The sequence below is a fragment of the Harpegnathos saltator genome, unplaced genomic scaffold, assembly GCF_003227715.2.
Source record: "Harpegnathos saltator strain DR-91 unplaced genomic scaffold, Hsal_v8.6 scaffold483, whole genome shotgun sequence".
Taxonomy (NCBI): Eukaryota; Metazoa; Arthropoda; class Insecta; order Hymenoptera; family Formicidae; genus Harpegnathos; species Harpegnathos saltator.
The window spans coordinates 299,593-321,678 of NW_020230297.1; the positions used below are offsets into that span (position 1 = coordinate 299,593).

General features: G+C 42.3%; 1 protein-coding gene across 2 annotated transcripts in view; it reads right to left on the bottom strand.

Moving 5' to 3' along the window:
• Positions 1–1,554: 1,554 nt before the first annotated feature.
• Positions 1,555–22,086, bottom strand: part of LOC105187927 (T-box transcription factor TBX20) — a 70,367-nt gene continuing 49,835 nt past the window's right edge. The window contains exons 5-6 of one of the 2 annotated variants that reach the window (XM_011149081.3): positions 6,536–6,612; positions 1,555–4,849 (exon numbers count right to left, since the gene is read on the bottom strand). In XM_011149081.3, coding sequence (XP_011147383.2) covers positions 4,258–4,849; positions 6,536–6,612 — 669 coding nt within the window. In that variant the 3' untranslated portion in view covers positions 1,555–4,257. The remainder of the gene's footprint in view (positions 4,850–6,535; positions 6,613–22,086) is intronic. The other variant, XM_025302274.1, reaches the window with a different exon arrangement.

Here is a 22,086-nt window from a genome sequence, read left to right on the forward strand (position 1 = left end):
GTATGTCTCGTGGACAGGCGAAGTAAAATAAAGTTTTTCGCAAATTACATTCTCATCTCATTCGCGTGTGCACGCATGCATTTCGTTTTAATGATCGTAGAAAGGATTCTACGAGGAGGCGTCGCGTCGTTCAGCCGCTCTTTTTCCGAACTTGTGCTCGCAATCGCGTGTTTCATGACGACGGGAGGGGTCCTAATCAAACGACGGCGACGGACATCTTCAATGTTTATGCCGTCATGCCATTCCTTCGTCTTTTTTCGTCGTATAATGCTCTTACTCTGTCATTCCGCGGCGCCACTAATACCGGATCCCGTCACCTTTTCATGCCGAACGCCCGCGTGATTTACGAGCAAAGAATGGATCTACCGCTGCTGCGGACCCGACTATGTGTCTGTTTATACCTAATGCGCGCCTGATATGGCCATAACGACAGAAATGTATTCATCCTGCCTGTTTTACGATGCGATCATGACGCGACAAATTAATAAATAGAATGTTTAAGCAAACGATCAATTTTACGTAAACTCGGAAGCTCACAGCGCATATACATTTCAATCAATCGTTTTGATCGACAGCTGACGGTCGTAAAATTTCAAAGCTTCCGAATGTACAACGGACGAAAACTAAAATGAATATTACCATAAAATATTCGACTATTTTTACTCATGATGATATCATAACTATTCTTTTATTGTAAAACTTAAAAAACACATGTAGAAAGTGTCGAAAGTATGAAGGAATGAACGAAAATGTCTATGTTAGAAATATCAAATAGAACTTCTTTGAAAATAGTTATAAAGTTACTTGTTGCAATTTACGTTTACCGTCGTCTCGTCGCGATGCACACGCGCACGTTAATAAAAAAATGCCCATCGACGGAAACGGCGTATATTCGCGAAAGTGATCTCGTGATGACGCACTGGCGGACGATTAGCTTGCCTCGTCGGTTGGTCCGATTTCCTAAGTGCAGATGGTAACTCCTTCATTCTCTAATCGTACGGTCGGCTCGAGGATCGCGTGATGATACCTTTAAACGAGGCATCCTGTAGCTGGTTAACCGTACAGACCCGCCAACATTTGTCTCAGCGTGTACACGCTAGGCCCGGGCAGAGAGAGAGAGAGAGAGAGAGAGAGAGAGAGAGTCACACTGTCCGAAATAATAGTTCCTTACTACAACTAAGGTTAGGACTTACCCCACGCCGAAGATGAGGAGGAGGAGACAGCAGACTCCATGCACAATCCATGTATTCGTAGAATAAACTCTGCTGTGTGATGAAAATACTCTAATTGCCTCGTTAGTTTTAATACGTGACTAAGGTGATGGCGACAATTAATGTGCAATTGATCAATATATTTATTACTACTTTCGTATTTTTTGCACCAATTATCCTGGAATATATTTCTATCTGAATATGTGATTAAAAGTGTACATATGTATGTATGTGTGTGTTTGCGTATGTAATTGAATTTGTTAATATGTTGAGTGTGATTTCACAAAATAATTGCTTCAAGAATAAACGGGAAGAAATTCAACGGAAGAAAATATTCGGTACGATGTGTTCGGTACAAGAGTTTATTAGGGTTTATTTACAAGGGAGCAGCTTGCACAGCAATAGGTGTATGCGTCTTCACAACACAAGCATTAACAATATAACACTCTACACTAAAGATAGTCGCCGCGGCGATAATAATCATTTAGGCGCTCGCGAAGAACGCACGAAGAACGCGCCCGCACATGCATTTTCTCTGTCCTTCGGAATCCCGAAACGGACATTCGTTGATCACCTTCCTTTTGAGAATCTTCATCTCAGGAGGATTTTTTATATCAATAGGGATATTAAAATTTTGGGAACTTGTCAGTTGTTGGATCAACCAATCGTTAGTTACATCGAGATTTTCGAATCTCTCGTTTCAATTTTTCTTTTTCTTCCTTCCCGGCCACGTGGTTGGTTTGGATGTAATTAAAAGGCTTGGAAGAAGATGAAATTTACGTTTAAGTATAAAAAGTCTCTGTGGTAGATTTTTGGCAGGAACGTCGGTTTTCCGGATCATGCGCTTCGCGTTCGAACGCGCTCATTTTGCGTTTTCCCCGCTTCGGCAAGTGCGGAATCGAAACATAAATAACGATAACAGTAGGCTCGTAATACGAAATATACAACTTATGTTACAAGAGATAGTGGCGCAGTTTTTATTTTTTTACGCGCGTCGCGACTGAGTATATGTATATCTATATACAGGTAGTCGTCGTACAACTTACTTGCTCTTATGGATGCATATGCGTGTATTATGTCCGGTAATTATGCCGCTTCGAGAACCAGATTGGTTACATATTTACAACGTCTGTATTTTTTTTGTGCGCCCCCTCGCTCATTCATTTTGTATCCTTTCAGAAAATGTGATGTGATTAAATCAATGACGTCCCTCCCGTACAAAAATACACATTTGCAAAAAAGTAATTCTGACGACGTACAGCGAAAAATTGTTGTGTAATACAAAACTTTTTGACGGATATAATCAGACTGAAATTATATCCATTATCAAAAAAATTTCCATATTTCCTGAATCATCGTTAACAAGGTGTTCCTTGCCAAGGTTTTAGATATTTACGAAGAAAGAAAAATAATCAACAAATTGCAACGCGATGTGAGCAATTTGCTCAATTAATAAATCATTCGACTAGAAGATAAATTATTTAATTGAATATATACGCGCCTCTTTATAGGCTCGCTTTAAAAATTGTTGCGAAAAATAAATATATACCCGTATGCTTTGAGCGTGGTGTGTTATGTGTGTGTGTGTGTGTGTGTGTGTGTGTGTGTGCGTGCGTGCGTGTGTTTGTCGTCAAAGGATATACATCTCGCGTAAAAGTTTAAAAAAGAAATTTATACAATACAATATCTCATTAACCACCTCTCAGCGTTTTCTGTAAGTGTAATAGATTCATTTCTACCCTTTCTCGTGCAACATTTTTTCCTAACAACTTCGTAGCAATGCATTCGTAAACGCAACGATGCCCGACTACCAAAATGGCGGCTCAGCCTTATCGCTTCCGATCGTCGATCGGGGCATAGATATATATATATATATACTATAGAGTAGAGACCCGGCGCCTCTCTCGGCCCCAGAAAGTCCAGTCGGGAGACAACGGAATTGTCGAGTCACGTGAGAGGGCACGAATCCTCTGTACTTGCCACCATGTTCGCCAAAGGTCGAGAGTTCAGTCGCGAGAGGCGACCAGCATTCAAAGACTCGCGGCGATAGCCTTACGTTACTTTTCTTTCCCGTTCGTTTACACTTCTCTCCTTGTAATAGCGTGAGAAGGACAAAATGCAATGCCGGTTCGATGCCAATTCGACCGCGCGAACGTCGAGAACCTTTGACACCACAATTATCGTCGCTATTCATGCTGGGTACTGCGGCTTTCGGTCGATATCGCCCGGTTCCGCGGCGACATCCTGCCGATGCCATTTCCTCTCCTTTCGGACATCGTGTTACACATGACACGTCACACGAAAGGGTTCGCAAGGTGAATTCTTTCGTCAAGTTACGCGTTCTCTTACGTTCGCATTCAAAGCGCGCGAAAAGAATCGATCTTCGCTTCACGTGACTTTTCACACAAGGTTTTTTTATCACATTACATATATATAAATGGAAATATTTTCTTATACAGTCATCTTGTATTCTTACCGAACGGGAATTAATTCCTTCGGAATTCCAAGTCACCATTCGATAGGCATTGCACGTCTAATTAAAAGAAAATAATAGAGAAAGAGGAAAAGAAAGAAATCCTGCGGTTTTCAAGGTCCTATAATTTATAAACTGCGATCATAGGGAAAAAGAAGAAGTTTTAGATTAGACAAGTGTCACAATGGATGAAATCCATCTTCGTCGCGCCATTGAACTCTCGCCGTGTCTTCATGAAGAAGGAGTATATTGTACGACTGCGAATGTGATTCTCGTAAGTGACACCTTTAATGAACCGTGCGTCTCGCAAACGCGTGAACGAATTTGTCACTATGCCCTTTGGCCGCGGGAAACCTCGAATTTCGTCAGTCCCTTTTCCTTGCCACCGTCCGAGACGCCACGAGACGTTCGAAACATAACATATCGGAAGCACGTGCTTTTCAAAGAGACCGATCAATTGTCGCCGCGCGCGGTGCGACCTCGAGTTTAAAAAAGTCTCGAAGCCCACCTGAAGTCCATGTCTCTCGTTCTCTATGAGGAGGACGCAACGCAGTTTCCTAATGGAGCCAACGACTACGAAGGTGACAGGTCCTGCGCCTCCCTGCTGAGACTGTCTGTGGGCGATGGGGTGGCTCTTCTGGACGGTGACGGCGAGGGCGCGGCTGGCGTCGAAGATTTCGGGGCGGTCGCTGTGTGGTAGGGTGAGAATCGGTGATGTGCCAGGGCGAGGGGTGACGGGTAGAGCGGCCGCGGCGCTGCCGGTCCCGTCGGATTCTGCTGGGAACTGGAGGCGGCCAGTTGCTGCTGATGGTGTGCCGCGGCGAAGAGAGTCGGCCCAATGGATGAAGCCCACCAAAGGTGGCCGAGTTGTTGCTGCTGCTGCTGTTGGTGCTGTTGCTGCTGCTGCTGGTGGCTAGTGCTGGCCGTCGAGGCACCCGGATAGACCAAAGCCGGGCTGACCAGTTGAGCGTAAGGACTAACGGCGACAGCCGCCGCGGCTCTCAGCAACATTTGAGAACGCGCCGCCCATAAAGCCTTCTCTTCGAGGCTGAGATTGCTGACCGTGCCAGCTTGGAGCTGTTCCATCTCAAAGGGCAATCTAGGCGGAAACCTCAGCGACTGCTGCTCCGCCAGCATCGACTCCATCGTCTCCCTGAAAGGGAAACTGCTCCATTATATATCACGTCTGTCGCTCGTACTCTTCCAGGCGACGCCGTGGCCGGAATCTCCTTCGTCTCCTTCCCTCTCATATCGTTCTTTCATGCACCATTCGCATACACAAACACGTACGCGCTCGATTTATTTATGCTATTAATTAATAGGCATCTCGCTATAAAAATCGTCGCGTGCGCATGAGTTTTTTTTTTGAGCAATGCCAGATTTATAGATTTCATAGATAAATGATTCTTCCTCAGCTATGTAAGCTTAATGGTAGATTTATCAATGCTCAGCTAAAAGTGACTGCTATATAACTGAAAGTTAAGAGATGGCTAAGAGTTATTGTTCTAGTCACTCATCTATATGTTTATCCATTGCATTTCTGACTATTAGTTAAGTAATTGTCAGTTACTTTCGTTTTGACGTGGGTTGGCAATATTGTTAGAAAAGTTATACGTTTCTAATTGGTTATGAGGAATTCACACTGATTCGATGGTACGACATACGTTATACGATACCCAATAGAAGAATAGTTTTCTGATAGAGAATGCAATTCTCTTGAAAAGCTGTTCTTCTAAATATCGGACGCTGTGTGTATCCTCCATTACTTTATACTCTTCCAATTTGAATGACATACGTAATTTAAAAATTAAATAGAACAAAAATTTTGTGTCAGTGTCAATGTGTTACAATGGATACAAAGAAAAATAAAAGAGGTCCAAATTTTACTGCTAGCCATAAGCAATTATTATTAAGGTTATATAATGAATACAAAAATATAATCGAATGCAAAAAAACTGGTGGTTGCATGTAGAGAAAAGAAAAGGAAACATGGGAAGAAATAGAAAATTTATTCAGCAGTCTCACAACAAGCAGATTGTACGGTGCCTATCCGAATATACCTATCCGTAAAATAATATTTCTATCACGTAATATTCTTTAAGTGTTGACATTAGAGAAGTCTTGACATAACTGTGAATACACTTCACACGTTCGTTTTCTTTCTACGTAACACCGGCTGATATTCTTTTACATATATCTCAGTATATATACTATATATTGATTTGGTTTTACGACATTTGAATGAAAACTTCAAGAAAACACGCATTTTTGAAAAATTTGCGCTCGCATCAGCTTATCCTGTATAATCACTAATAAAGTCTTTATGTCCTCTGAAAAGGGATATCCGAGTGGTTTGCTAGACGTCCCCTCAGAAGGAACATCCGAGTGCAAAGGGTTAAATAATTGTTATACCGGATGTTCACGTTGTTTAGGGAGTTGCATCAACACAAAAATGAGGTTATATTATATTACTCGCACAGTTCGCTATATATAGACCGCCAAATCTGTAGTTACCATCTGTCAGTTATGTTTAGCAAACAAAAATTCCGCCAGTTACTTTAGCAAACACTATGGTTAACGGTTTATGTGTAACTGTTAGTCATCCTGCATTGATAAACACATAATTTACAGTTAACACTTAGCTATTAGTCAAATTTAACTTAGCTGAACATTGATAAACCCACCCTAAGTATTTTAATATAAAAGACAAAAAATGTTTTACGATAAAGGGATACGTTTCAAAAGAAATCGACACGTTGATTCGCATATCGCTCCACAGTCATTACCAAAGATTTCGTTACCAACGGGTTGAAATTCGCTAGCATGTAATGTAAGTCGTCATGCAACTCACCTCTCGAAGTCGGTGAGACGAGAAGAGTCTCGAAAACCCTTCGCGAACGGATTACTGTCGATCTTGAGCTTCGTGATCTGCAACAGACAAGAAAAGTGCCGGTTGGTTAGTTTGCCGGACACGGCAGAGAAGATCACGCGCACAATTGGACACGTCGAGAATCCGATCATCCCCGGACTCGTATTAACATCGCCGACTTCTCGCAAATTCTCCGATCTTATTACTGAGGCGTACGCGCGCACGAGGGCTCGGCGTCGCTTGAAGGGAAAATTACGTCACCGAGCCAGCAACGGCGCGTGGCGGAAAATGGCCGGCTGTTTCGAAACAGTTCGTTCCATCGATCGGGAGCCAACGGCTCGTAAAATTAGAAGAAAGCGGCGAAGCGTCGTACCTACCACCGTCACCAAAGAGAGAGAGAGAGAGAGAGAGAGAGAGAGAGAGAAGGGTGAGGGGCAGACTAGCGGGAGAGGTCAGGGAATCAGAGGGGATTGTAGGAAGAAAGATAGGGACGCGTTGCTGATGCACGGAAATCCTCGCAAAGCGTTACGCAGAGCGAAATCACACGGGGGATGCAGCGGCTCGTTCCGAGATTTTTCCTGCAGTTGGAAAATGGGAGGAGAGACGGGGGAAGAAAGAAAGTGAGTGAGAGAGCCGGCGTGTAGCGGCTGATTCATTGCCACGTCGAGCTGAGTCGAATATTGCTTTTGACTGAGATGAGGTAAGCGGCCGCGATGTACGAACTGCATGATGATAAACCTTTCAGTAAGGTGTCGTGCACTGAAAATTGAATAAATTTTTCGGTGTTTCCTCTTACTTTTTTTTCGTAACAGAGCGAATCGTGCATTTTATGAGAGCGACGTAAGAGAAATTACGAGGCTCGTTAAAACGTAAGAGTGTGAATATTTTAACGAGTTTTTATGTATGTTGAGATTTTGCATGCGAAATTTTGCATGCGAAATTTTGCAGTAAGATATTGAATAACTTTGCGTTCTCGTTATACAACGTATTAACAATTATTCTATGATTATCGCCAGTTTAGCGTTCATTCGATACCAAAATAATTGATAAATTTCCCTTTTCCCCATCCACCAGTTTTATAGTCTCCTATTCCTTTACAGAGGAGGTTTGTCGGAACTTTGCTCCTTTGCTGTCCTGGGGCACCCTTATTGCGAGAGCAAAGGACATTTTGTTCGCAGTCGCGCCACTCGACTGCCGCGGTGGTCGACGAGAGGAAATCCGAGAAAGTTGGCCTATGTGTTGGGCTACACATCGTCACGTCTGTAGTAGTCTCTTAAGCGGCCGGACTGTTCTCTCTGCCTTCCTCTCCCTCTGCCCTTCTCTCTCACTCTCTCTCTCTCTCTGTCTCTCTCTCTCTCTCTCTCTCTCTCTCTCTCTCTCTCTCTCTCTCTCTCTCTCTCTCTCTCTCTCTCTGTCTCTCTCTCTCTCTCTCTCTCTCTCTCTCTCTCTACATACAGGATGAACCAGAGCAACTGTCTGAGCAACATGATTTTTTCAAGAACGGCTATAAAGCCGTGTGAGAGGATAAAGCTGTAAAGCAAATATTTTATGCGTTAAATCGATTTCGAATAAAATCTAATTGTAATATTTTCAAAACATTCGATTATCTATGAGGAGGTTCTTTGGTGCGCTAGCGTCGGTTTCTTGAAACTTTTAGATAAAAGAAATATTTTTTGAGTTTGAATTTTGAAAGTGTTTATGAAAACAAATAACTTTTATTTCAAACGAAATTCTTCGAGATTCTTAACTATTGTAGAAATTTTCAGTGAATTTTGTATTTTACAAAATCTGTTGCTCTTATGCTAATGTTGTTTTTAGCTAAATTGATAAAAGTTAAATAATTATGGAAAAAAGTTCTAAGATTGAATAATAGAAGCTCACATTAGTAATGGCAGTCTCATACTATGTGATTATATTTACGATAAAATTTCCTAAACTATCAAACGTAACAATGTTTATGTTCTTTTAATTTTTTACTTTTCGATTCGAGCCGTTCCGTACGTTACTATTTGTTTAGGATTAGCCAAACGTCTCGTTGCTTGGTTGTAGTGGCTCTGGATGATAAGTAAGCAGATAGACGGACAAAACATTTTCTTCAAACCTTTCCGCCAAAAAGATCTGTATAAAATATTTGAAATACTTAAAATGAGTTATTTAGTTCAGCTTTTTATTGGTTTTGTGTTATCCTCGTATTAAACTTTTAATTTTTATAGAGAAGAGCGTGAAGTTACTATTATACCAAAAGTCAAAATTAATGATGCGTAGTTAGAAAGTTCTTATGAACTATTTTTTTCTAGAATCAAGTTCTATCAATTTGGCCAAACAATGTGAGATTTTGTAAAATCCAGAATTTATTGAAATTTAAAACATTTTTTAAATTTATTGAACATTTTTAGAAGAGTTAAGAAGTTTCAACAAATCTCTGTGGACGAAAGTTGCTTGTTGTTATAACCATTTTCAGAATTTAAGCTCAAAGTATACCTCTTTCGATTGAAATTTTCGAGGAGCCTACATTCAGTCTCCAATAAATTCGCATAACAAGAAGTCGGAAAGTATCTTCATATTTTATTAAAATATTTCTATATCTCCGATATTTTATAAAAAAATTTTTTAAATAAAAGACGTCTCTGATTTCAGAGAGAGAGAGCAAAATATGGTAATATTATTATGTAATCAAAATATTTTGTTAAAGTATATTTCAATGTCAATTTTGATTTTTTGAATAAAATCATATGTCGCGTACGCCACCCCTACAAAGATTCACTCTAAGTCGGTTCCGCACCTAAATTGGATGTTTTGCCTTACCTACGAGGCCACCCACAACGCAACGGATGCACAGGTGGCCTCTCTCTGAAGTCCCCTGTTGTCAACCTAACGCGCGACGCTCTTGCCCTTCCTCTGACTTGCCTTATTTTGCCTTGCCTTGCCTTTCCGGCAACGCTGTCGTCTTTGCCTCTGTTCCCGTCCACAAAAGCTTTGAGGCGAGAAATTTCGTCGGGTTGGATCCCGAGGGATGTACCTGACCCGGGCCCGTAGTTTCCAAACACGAGACGTGTTGGACCAATGAAATTTTCCGCACATTTAACCGCGAAACGAGTCAGCATTCGCAAGTCACAAGGTGCTCACAAGCATGAAAAGCGAACTAACGAGGGTCCAACATAGTTACGGTTTCTGATGAATGGCGAATAAAACGCTGATCTTCCGTCTATCATTGTTCATCTCATAACGATATGGTTGACATATTTTCAGTTTGTTTACCCGATAGTCATTCATGAAAATTATCGCATCGTTGCTAAATGAATGTCAGGGAGTAGAGAAAGGAAGAAATTTGTGATAAATGGTGTACATTCGAGAGACACGCATGCGTGCGTGAGATGAAATTGAGAAGCCGGACAAGCTCATAAGGGACGATTTTCCCCGGGTTGAAAATTAGGTGATTAGATGGCGTGTTAATTAGCGCCTTCTCACAGGCGTCCGTACAAACGGCTGTACACATCGGCGATACCAGCATAAAAATGTCAAACAAGAACAGTGATATCCCTCGACACGGATCCACCCAATTTCCGCTAGGCGAGCCAACAGGGATAAATCAACCTTGTCTTCCGGGTCGAGTGTCACAGACGAGTGTGTCGCGACTCGCCCGAACGAGAACACGTTCCTGCCGCTACAGTTCCGGGATATCGGCGTCTTTTGAGGAGAGACCACTGCTACACCCGAGATGAGGCGCAACACGCGGATATTTATTTGGAAAAGGGAGTCGCGCTTGTCGCAACGCCGACCTCTCCCTAGGTGGTCCAATTAATCCTCGCTGTTCCAAAATTCGACAACGAACGGCAAGCGACGTCACGATGACTTATTGCCATCAATTAAGATACTTGATATTAACGTGTAATTTTGAATTGAAACATTGAAAAATAAAATTCCTCATTAATGATATCGTAAATTCGATAAACATTAACGCACTTGATAACATATATAGGAAAATAAAAAACGAAAGTAATAATTTGAAAATGAATTCAAGTATACTTTCAATTTCTCTCCTACGGCAAGTACCTTTTCACGCAAGAGCGGAAAGCAACTCGCTTCTTAGCAACATCTGTAATTCATAATCGTAGTATGAGATGTCAGTCGCGATCGTTTCTCGTATATATTCAGTCGACTTATTGCAGTGATTTCGTCGATGATTTTGTGACTTGCGACAAACCGTGCACGTCCGCGATAAGCCCTCTCAAAGAAAACACGCGTACTAATATCTCCTCTTTTCTTTACGCGTGCCCGAATGCTCCACACATGCATTGTGTAGATACGCTGTATCGGAGACTGGCAGTAGAAGCTGTCGCGCGACTTTCAGTTTATTTGCTCGTTGCAGGTTTGTGATCGTTTTTGCGTCTTCGACGATGCGGAATCGAGAAAAAGAGAATAAGTGGTTGGAAGGAAAGAAGGGAAGAAGGAAGGGGGATGGAAGAAAGGAATAATGGAAGCAAGGAAGGAAGAACGGAAAAGTGGGTGAGAGAGAAGGAGGGAGGGAGGAAAGGAAAAAGGAAGAAGGGAGAAAAAGGAAAGAAGGGAAGAAGAAAGAAACGGAAGAAGAAGAAAGAAAGAACGGAGGAAGGCAGAAAGGACGCAAGAAAAGAATGAAGAAAGAAAGGATGGAAGGAAGGAAAATAAAAAGAAAGAGAAAAAACAGGGAGGAAAAGAAGAAAGGAGAAAAGAAAAAAGGAAGGAAAGAAGACAGGGAGAAAGAATGAAAGGAAAGAAGAGAAGAAGAAAGGAAAGAAGGGAGGAAGGGAGGATGAAAGGGAGAAAGAATGGAATGGAATGAAGGAAGAAAGAAAGAAAGAAAGGAAGGGAAAGAGCAAAAGGAAAGGCAAAGGAAGCAAGGGGGAAAAAAGGAAAGAAAAGAAGAAGGGGGAAAAGAACGGAGGAAGGCAGGAAGGAAGGAAAAAAGAAAGGAGAAAGAAAGGTCAGAAGGAAGAAAAGTAGAAAGAAAGGTAGGGAAACAGGAATGAAAAGAAGAGAAGAAAGGAGAAAGCAAAGAAGAAAGGGAGAAAAGACGAAAGAAGAAAGGAAGAAAAGAAGAAAGGAAAGGAAGGAAGGGAGGAAAGAAAGAAGGAAGAGAAGAAGGAAGGAAGGAAGGAAGGAAGGAAGGAAGAACGGAAGGAAGGCACAACGAGGAAAGCGAAGAATGGCACTCTCTCTTGACTATCGAGTGGGTGGTCCAATTACCCCACGGTTTCGCGCTCACAAGCAGCACGTGCAGCTCGGGGTAATAAGACTCTTTCCTTCAAAGCCGAGACTAAGCTGGTGCTAAGCCCAGGGCCGCCTCGGTTTTAGTTACGATTCCACTGACATCATTAGCCAAACATCTGGCTCGCCACCACCATTGTCAGCATCGTCGCTCCCTCGACAACATCGCCACCTCCGTCTCCGTCCTACATCATCTCCTCTCCATCTGCGTTTGCCCCTCGTCATCGGCGGTACGCCAGTTTGCTTGACGATTCGCGTCGTCGTCGTCGTCGTCGTCGTCGTCGTCGTCGTCGTCGTCGTCGTCGTCGTCGTCGTCGTCTTCGTCACTTTATGAGCGGATCATGCCGACAATATTCTGCCGCACAACTCTTTGAGAGTCGCGAAATCGCATATACCGGATGTGAATTTAGTTGACTTCTACTCTTTGATATCGACGTTTTACTACTGCGCTCCACCAACACGTGCTCCACCAAAGCTTCTCTCCGTTGCTCCCTCCTACCTCCCTCTCTCTCTCTCTCCTCTCTCTCTCGGGTTCTTCAATTTACATTAGATGCATCCGCTTACATGGCATAGCGCTTTACATTATATGAATTCATCTAAATCTCTTATCTAACCTTGGCCTAGCGATGTTACGTAACTTAACTTCAAACTGTTTTACAAAGGCTCTGATATAACAAAGTCTGCCTCAAGCCAATAAAAAAACATATAGTGTTATTACATTCATTATGATTAATTAATGAAAAGCACTAAAGTAATAACTAAGTAATACTAATGTAATTCCTTATTATATTCCCATCATGTTCCTTGTTATTGAGTGAATGCAAAAGTTTTGATGAAATTCGTGATGGAGAAACGGACCAAATAATTTTATTAAAAACAATTTATTTTTATTCTACGTACGAAGCAATTGCTATTGTCCATTATTTTTGGTGTATTATAAATCTACGTCGGGTGCAAAATCGCAGTCTCGTGAGAACTTCGAACCTAAACTCTTACCGGACGAAATTCCGAAATCTAGTGTCCGCGTTTAATTAAACGTTCCTCTTATTCTGCGTCGGCGGGCGAAATTCGCGCGGTAGTGTTGAAGTCCCGACACCACCAGTGTGTTTTTCGACAACAAACGCGGTTGGCCCCGTCGAAGTTATACGATTTCGCTGACATGGCTCGGCCAAACGCTTGGACCACTTCCCGGACCGATTTACGATGCCGTGTACCGCGCAGTGAGTGGTACACTGCGTGATAAATTCGCCCCGCATGCTCGCCGTCCTGCTCGGTTCGGTAGTCCGAGTACGAGCCCGAGCGCATCGCCGCGTGCGAATAAATCTTTGCAAGAGATGCGCGTTCTGTGAGATGATGCTTTGCCATGCACGAGAATGCACACGCGACGCAGCACGGTGCGTCGCGCGAAGTGCGAAAGAGACGTTAGTCCGGCGATTTTCTGTGTTCGCATGTCTTTAGAGAGATTGTGATTATTAATCGCAATTGTTTACCGCCAACGCGTCTAATGCGAATGATGGAAAATTTCTATTAGTCGTACACGAAATATCCCGAAAAATATACTCATTTTGGTTTAGATTTTCCTGATAGCAGAAATGATATCAAGATGATTGGGATGGAATATAAAGCGCGATAATATTACAAATTTCGAATTTGAATTGACTTCGTAATTTTTGAAATATTTTTGACATTTGTTTCATGCAAGAATGAAATATTTTTCCCTGAGATGCCAAATTATACGTCTGGAAACTTGAGAATAGTTATTTGAAAGAGAGAGAGAGAGAGAGAGAGAGAGAGAGAGAGAGAGAGAGAGAGAGAGAGAGAGAGAGAGAGAGAGAGAGAGCATATAAAATAGAAAAGTTACGAACTGCGGTCTCATTACTCGCGACAACGTGCTGAACGTTTGTTTCGTCATCATGCATATCCCTTTGTACTACGCTTTTTGCGGCGCGTACCGCGCAAAGAGGCTGTAATTCGTCTTTAAGCATTGCCGACGAGCATACGTACGTCGCATACCATGCTTGCAAAGTAATTTTTGAGAATCCTTTCTTTTGTCGATTCGTACAGAAAGATACCGCCGTTATATTGCTGGGAGTTAATCGACGATCAAACAGTCGCTGTCTACAGGATATCCAGCCGCATTTGGCAATGCTCTATGTAATGAATCACTTGACGAATTTTGGCTTCCCTGCGATTGATGTCAAGAGAAGTACAAATATGCTGTGTATACATCCATTTTAATGCTAGAACTACTATTACTACTATAAATATCAAACGGTAATTAATGACCAGTTTATGATTTCTTACAGGAGTTACTCAAATTTATATAACAACACTTTTTAGGTTTCTAATGAACTTTAAATAAAACTAATAAATAAACAAACATTTCTGCTTTTGCATAACGTACATTTTCCAAAATTTCGACTGCTCTGGTAGAAATCTTGATAATTGTCAGTAGTTTAGTATTAACAATCTGCAATAAATTTTTCCTCGATTAAATATTTCTTCTGAGATTTTCGTGTAACCTGAAAAATCGCGGTATGATTTACTCAGTTTAATAAATTTTTTAAGTATCCTTAATTTCCTTTATTGATTCTTGATAATATCTCATACACGGATAGCTGCGAAATTATTATAGCTCACATTTATAGCACACAAGAAGTAATGGTCGGACATCCGGTATAAATAAAAAATGACTGGTTTGTGATTTCTTATAAGAATTACTCAAATTTATATAATGATGTTTTCTGCGGGTTTTAATGGATCTTAAGTAAAACTGCAATGAAAAGTAGATATCTTTGCCTTTGCACGATGTACGTTCTTCAAAACCTCGACTGGTCTGGTAGAAATCGGTCAGGTTAATTATCAGTGGTTCTGATATTAACAATCCGCCGCAAATATTTTCTCGATCTAAAAATCCCCCTGAGTTCTTCGCGCGGTCCGTAATCGCGATATGATTTATTCGGTTTAACGAATTTTTCAAAAAATATCCTTTGAGAGTCTCTCTCTTATCACTCTTTTGTCACTCTCTTATCAATGCTTGACAATATCTCACACAACCGCGGCATTTCCAGAGTCCACGTTTGAAGAAGTAACGGTCGGACACCCAGTATACCTGCGAACGCGGCGAAATCAACGGGCGAAGCGTGTCACGCGACGACAAATTCAATGCGAAATTCGCGCGTTTTCGAAGTTGCGACATTCACGATGTGGGGGAAAGTAATTTTCTGGCGAGAGCTCACGCAGGGCCCCGTCAAGACTGCGTCAGGGGCCTGTCGTCAAGCGGCCAGCCGGCCGGCCGGTCGGTCGGTCGGTCGGTCGGTCGGTCGGTCGTCTGACGGCCCGAGGACAGATCGGTACGGTTGATCGAACGACAGGTAGCCAATTACGTCCAGCTGCGGAGCGCCAAGCCGATGAAAATTGAGAGAGAATTTGCGAACACAGTGGGCGGAGCGGACTGGAGCGGGCTCCGTTCGGCGCCCGGATATTCTGGGCTTCGGGACCCGATGCCGACGACGTGCTCTCTTGCAGCTCGCGTGCGGCTCCGCGTCGGCTTTAGAACCAGGAAGTGTGAGTTCTCCCGTCGAAAAAACCGAGGAGAGAAGGAAGAAGCTGAAAACGCCATGCCCCGAGGGGCCGAAATTCGCTTTTTTCTTACGCAAATTCGGATAATTGAAGAATCAAGAGAGAACGAGTGCTTGCGCGCGTTTTGTGTCGCTTCTGCATAATTAAGCGAACGACCGGGCTTTGGAAATATATATATATATATATCTTCCAATCCACGAGCAGCTAACGTATGTATCGTTCTGTCACGAAACGAAAACGGAAAAATGACCGATGTGAATTATTTGTATGGAATTTATATATTCGCATTAATTAACATAAGATATTTCCCGCGTCATATACAAGCGTCATTAATTTTCCAATACCATCGGCATAGTATTTATTTATTCTACGAGTTCAATTCAAAGCAACATTCATCCATGTGTACGGGCGCGTCTCGATCGTTGTAATTGGATAACAGCCGACCGATTTTCTCTACAGCAGATAATAATTCGCGGCTTCGTTGATTTTCGTTGATAGCTAAAGTCGTTAATTGCATGCGGTATGCGAAGATTATTACGAAGATTCCGAGGGAGCGTGTGCGTGTTCGCGCTGCAAATTTAAAATTAAAATGCCGGCATCGTTGACTCGCTCGCTCGCTCGTTCGCTCGCTCGCTTGCAATGATTAAAGACTCCTCTAATTATTAGCCGATAACGCTTCGCGCATTGTTCTGCGTGCGCGCGTTCGTAATCGAATTTACAAGACTAATTGGCCGCGAGAGGCAACCGGCGACGCGCCGGATAAGCATTGTAAACTTCAGCTTAGCGCGGAATAAAGTCGACATTATTTCACGCAACGCTAATACTCCCCGTTTATCGAGGAACGCGAACGAGCTCATGCTTTCTCATTACCTGACGCCGATGCGCGTCGATCGCGTCAAAACGAGCGTGCGAGCGCGGCGTCACGCGTTTCTATATATGCGCTTAATTACGGTAGCGCGACCTTGCGCGACAGTAAATCGTGCTTGTTTCTCTCTCTCTCTCTCTCTCTCTCTTTCTCTCTCTTTCTCCCTCTTTGTCTCTCTTTCTCTCCCGTAATGAGCACACTCGCGGATTTCATTTGATTGCCGTGACAGAAACGCCATTGAGAAATCTACTCATTCGCTAAGCGAAATTCCCTCTTATTCATCACCGAGCTCCAACAATAATCTGTAACGCGAAATCTCAGACGCTTGGATATTTTGGACTTCCGTATCCTCGGATTCCAAGCTTGACAAAATCGAACTTTTCAAGTCCAAAAGGAACGTTTTCACGATTCTTGGACAGTTAAATCTGCAGATCTTACACCCAAAAAAAGTATTCTATTTGTAAAGTGATTTTTGCCATAGTCTCATCTAAGCGAAGCCTTTTACAGGAAAAGGATTCTTCCTTCGATAAAGCGATTAAAGTGAACCGTTCGTCTAAAATTTATTAGATATTATTTTAATTGTTTTCCTCTTATTTCAAGAGGATTTCTTGAATCTCTTATATCAATTAATTTTCCTCTTATATGAAGAATATGTTGATTTGAATGTCCGCTTCTTTTGTTCAATCATGCTCTACCTCCAGACATAAACGAAAAACTAACCATATGCTCATGGGTCAGAATATTTGAAACGCTTTTTAAAAAAGGTATGTGTGTTGTTATAACATATAACGGAGATAATTTACTTATATTTGGTCAAGTACAGTTTATAATCTATTGCAAGAAGTTGAATAATATATATTTTTTTTAACCATGTTTCATATAATTGGTCATGATAAATATCTTTGTAGCTATGAAGTCCATAACAAAACTGATTGGTTTATTTGTTATGATGATCTTACTTCATTCGTGCTTACTTATTGTAGAACTGGAGCCAGAAGTACATTTATATATATTAATTTCTGCTATATATTATAACAATTTTTTCAAATTAACCAGTATAACCAATAAGAATAAAGTACAGTAAGAATAAATAATAATCCTTTTAAAAAAAGATTAAATAATCTCTGTATAAGAGGAATTTTATATTAAAATCAATAAGATTTGCATTGTACATATAACATATAATACTTTTAACATTAAGAATATGTTTATAATATTTTTCTCTTAATTTTAGAGGAATCTCTTGAGGCCATGTATAAGAGTAAAATCTTCTAAAATTTAGATGATCCACTTGTTTTGAAATTACTTTTTTTGGGTATATTTCGCGTTGGCGAAAAGCCCCAAATTTCCGAATTCTCCGCGTTCCGGGATTCGCGAATTATTCTGCTACACTCGTATCCTCGGAACTTGCGGAACCGCTCGTTTCCCCGTGCTGGAATTCTCGAGCCTGCCGATGCTCTAATCCTCGTGCTTTTAAATCCTCGAATGCCTCGGCTTGAGATTACTTAGATTCCCGAGTAATATCCTCTCCCACCATCTCGCGCTCCCTTCAATCCACTTGGAAACTCCCTCCTAGTTCCTTCGGCTCCGCACGTTATCGTCCCCCCTCGCGGCCCGCCGAGTCGCACACCCGGTAGAGACCGCGCGAAATGAAGCCGTAGGTAATTGAAAGGGATGCTTTCGCACCCGAGAGGCCCGGGCTCTAATAATAGATTTAATAGAGACACGCTCATTGAGGAAGGGGGTCGTACCGCGGCGCACTCGCCTCGCCTCGCCTCGGCGCGCTATTTAGTGCCGCTCTTGTGCTTTTGCGCCGCCACGCTCGCTCGCCCGTCCCGCCGCTTGCCTTTTTTCGTCCTTTGCCGATGAAACGCCGCGCGGCCGCTGTTATGGTGACGACTAGCGATAAAATTAAATTATCATATGCCGACTGATTTATAAATACGCCGCGACGCGTCACACCGCGCGCCGCTTTCTCCGCCGCCTCCGCCGCCTCCGCCGCCATTGTGAGCGATGTTTTAATCCGAAGGCGATGCGCCTTTGTCGACGGCAGGGTGGTCCCGCGCGATCTATTGGACGATTTTCTTTTTCTTCTCATAACTGCAATTCGTTTACCGTACCGTAACAACATAAATCAGAGGTTCCTCGACATTAAAATCATGATAATTAAAATGTCAGGTCAAGGTCGTAAAATATGAAATTTACTCAAAGTTTTGTCGCTCAATGGCTCCGCGAATTACGTTCGCGAAGAGCTCTTCGCGTCTCGTCGAGACTTCAAGACTAATCGAGACTAATCAAGTTTGCCAAACTTTCTGACTGAAGAGAAAAAAAATAATTCTATGTGTGTCGTCCATTGAATGCCTTATCAAAATGGTAGCCGGAGGATCTTCAGAGTGCATTCATATACACCATGAAAGCAACGTTGGCACATCTGGTATGATCGACGATGTTTTCGGTAAGACCGGTGTCAAGACCGGCTATATCGGGCTCATGAAAATTCACGCGATCACTTGAGCGTTAATTCCCAACGGTCGTCGACACGCATCCCGTGTCCCATCCTCCGTTTCGTGGTCCGTGTCGAAGGGTTCACCGAGGAAAGTGTGATATCAACGTGATCATTAACGTCGCTTCAATGTCGACGAACGGAAGCGCGTTTTAATCTCGGCTCACGCAACGCTTTGCGATCACGCCGGCCGTGTTGTTTCGGCCGGCATGCGAATTAATTAACCCTGTCTCGCGCGCACTCTTCTCCCCCTTTTCTTTCTCCTCCACCCACTTTCCCTCTCACGGACGAGTCGCCACGCATTCTTCAATATAGCCTCGGTCTGAAGCTCCGAAGAACGTCAAATCGCCCGGTTATTCGGGATGCGAGAGCGAGCAATATTCGTAAGGTAATTCACGTCCATGAGGCGAACAATGTTAGATCGCTAGATCGCACTTCTATCTACGAAAAGCGCGAAACGGATCAGACAGGAGCCGGGATACCGGGCGGCAATCTGTCGTCTTTCGTGTCAGCTTCCTCTTCAGAGCCGAGAGTGCGATGAGAGAAGGTGGAGTAACGTGGCGCACTGGCAGAGGCAGGCAAGGCATCAGGTTCGACGAAGTCGAGACACACAACGCGCCGCGCCGCCGTGTGTGGCTCTGAGAGGGGGCTCCTCAGTCAGCCCTTCTTCTTCTCCTTCTTCTGTTTCCTCCCTGTCTCATTTGAACCCGATTATTTATGTTTTCTTTCGTTCTCGCGCCCGCTGACGCCGACGACGACGCCTGCAGCCACTAAAACCATCGCCTCCTACCTCTTCAGCCTCTTTTGCCTCTTCTGCTTCCTCCTCCCTCTCTTAAACACCGATTCTTCGGCCACGGCTAAACAAGACCAGCGGCGCGTAGACGGCCGAGAACGCGAAGACCTCGAACGCGAACGCCCGTCGATCGAGAAACTCGATTGTTTGAAGATCGGAAGTTTAAAAAATCACGGAAGATTCGAAGATTTGAGATGCCGAAAATTCCAACACCTAAAGGATTGAGGATTTTCTAATCTATCTATCTCTTAATTGCAGTTTTAAATATTTTACTCCAAAAACTCGAATAGCTATTAACTAGGAAATACATGTCCTGGAATGTCAAGATATGCGAGGTATTTCAAGATTTGTCAGTTTCCGAGCAAAATTGTGAGTTCTGCGTGCGCAAAACTTGTGAGATCTGACAGTATCCTCAGGTCTCGGGATCCAAAATCTCGCAAGAAGCGAAGTATTCCGCCACAACCTACGACATGAATTCTCGTCGCTCTTCTGCCTTCTCTGTTCTCGTCCTCTGTCTTTCTGTTTCGCTACTTCTGTCTCTTTCTCGCTCCCATTTCCGTTCTAACTTCCACCTAACGTTCTGTTTTCTCTCTTTGGTCGCACCACTCGACTCATTTGGTAATGTGCGACCGCGGTGGCAAGTGTCTGAATTATTGCCCGACACATATGGTGATTGTTAAGGAGCACGGTCGCTTATATTCTTGGACATTGCCCTACATAGTTTTAGCGATGGGTTGATGAAGCTACCGCACGATTATTTCTGGCGTGTCGTTACGTCGAGACTTTGTAGATTTAACTAACGCGTCCATCTTTCTGGTGAGTTTGCTCGCTAACTGGTGAGGACGACTTATCCTCCTCAAAATCTCAGAAGATTGCGCCCGATTTACGATCGTATTTGCGCGGGAATATTTTCTTATGTCACAATCCTTTCCAACTTCTTATCATCGATATATTAGGAAGTTGAATTAATTATTCTTATTTTGTCAATTTTTTTATTTTTATTTTAAAGGAATGGTTAAATTTACATCAAACAAAATATTCTCCGTTGTTAACTGTTTCCCATTTTTCTGGCAACAGAGCGATTCCACAATGATACAATGATCTGTCTTTCGAAGCATTCCAATTAGACCATTTTTGTACATCTTCGTAATTATTGAAGTGTGTATCTGCCAAAGCATGTTGCATCGATCAGAATAGATGGTAATCAGATGGTGCTAGGTTTGGAGAGTATGCTGGGTGTGGAAGGATTTCGCATTCGAGTTCTAACAATGTTCGTTTAACGATTGAAGCAACATGTGGACGAGCATTATCCTGAATTTTGCGTCTATTGCTGACTATCGCTGGCCTTGCATCTGCTGGGCTTGCATTAATTACAAAAGAAGGCCAGCGCATCAATTTATCATTCAATTTGTTCAATTGTTGCTGGTATCGCTCCCCCGTAATTGTTTCATTCGGTTTTAGAAGCTCACAATACACTATATCTTTCATATCCTATCAAATACAGAGCATTGCTTTGTGACCATGAATATTCCGTTTTTGTGTCGATGTTGATGATTGTCCTGGATCAACCTCTGATTTTTTTGCTTTGGATTAGCAAAATAAATCCGTTTCTCATCTTCAGTTACATATCGTCACAAAAAAAACTCTTTTCCTGTCTGGCAGGCAAAGACATGGCGATATTCAAACAATTTGCAATAGTGCAAATGTACAAATGTACTTTCAATCAATTCATGTGGAACTCATTTGCCTTCCTTTTGAATTTTTCTCATGGCGTATAGGCATTTAGAAATTGTTGATTTATCGATGTTGAGTTGTTCAGCTAATTGTTTTTCCGTTTGAGCGGTGCTTTCATTCAGTAATGCTTGCAATTCAGAATTTTCGAATTTTTCTGGTTGACCAGTACAATTTTTATTATTCAAATCGAAATTATTATTTTTGAATTGTTGAAACCAAAATTTACAGGATGTTGAAATACGATGGAGCTTGATCATTATAAGTTGTAACAAGTATTTCATGAGGTTCAGTTGCCGATTTTTTCAAATCAAACAAGAAAAGTAATGTCAAAAATGCAATTTTGTATGATCCATTTTAGATGCTTATAAACAATGAAACTGTTAGTAACAATAGCGCGCAAACTGTCATATGTCATAGAGAGATGTCAAATTTTTCAGTGTCGTTAAATTTCAACATATTCGTACTAATCATTAACTTGTTACTAAAGCCATCTATTGCTAGATCAGAACTAATTTCATCTTCTAATAATAACATCTGAATGGAACATGTATTGTTAATTTAGTCAAAGGAAATGTATCAATTTGCGCGCGATGAGGGGAAAGTTCCGATATTTCAAACAATTCGGTTCACTTACTCTGCGTACATCTTGTAACGCATTAACAATTTACAATAAACTGACGTAGCGATTCCTTTCAAAGACATTACTTCGGTTATGTTCAGTTCAGTTGCAAGCGGCACAGCGCGAGCTGGATGAGGCCGGATATGTCCGAAGAAGTCGCAGCAAAGAAAAATTCACATTGCCGTAACTT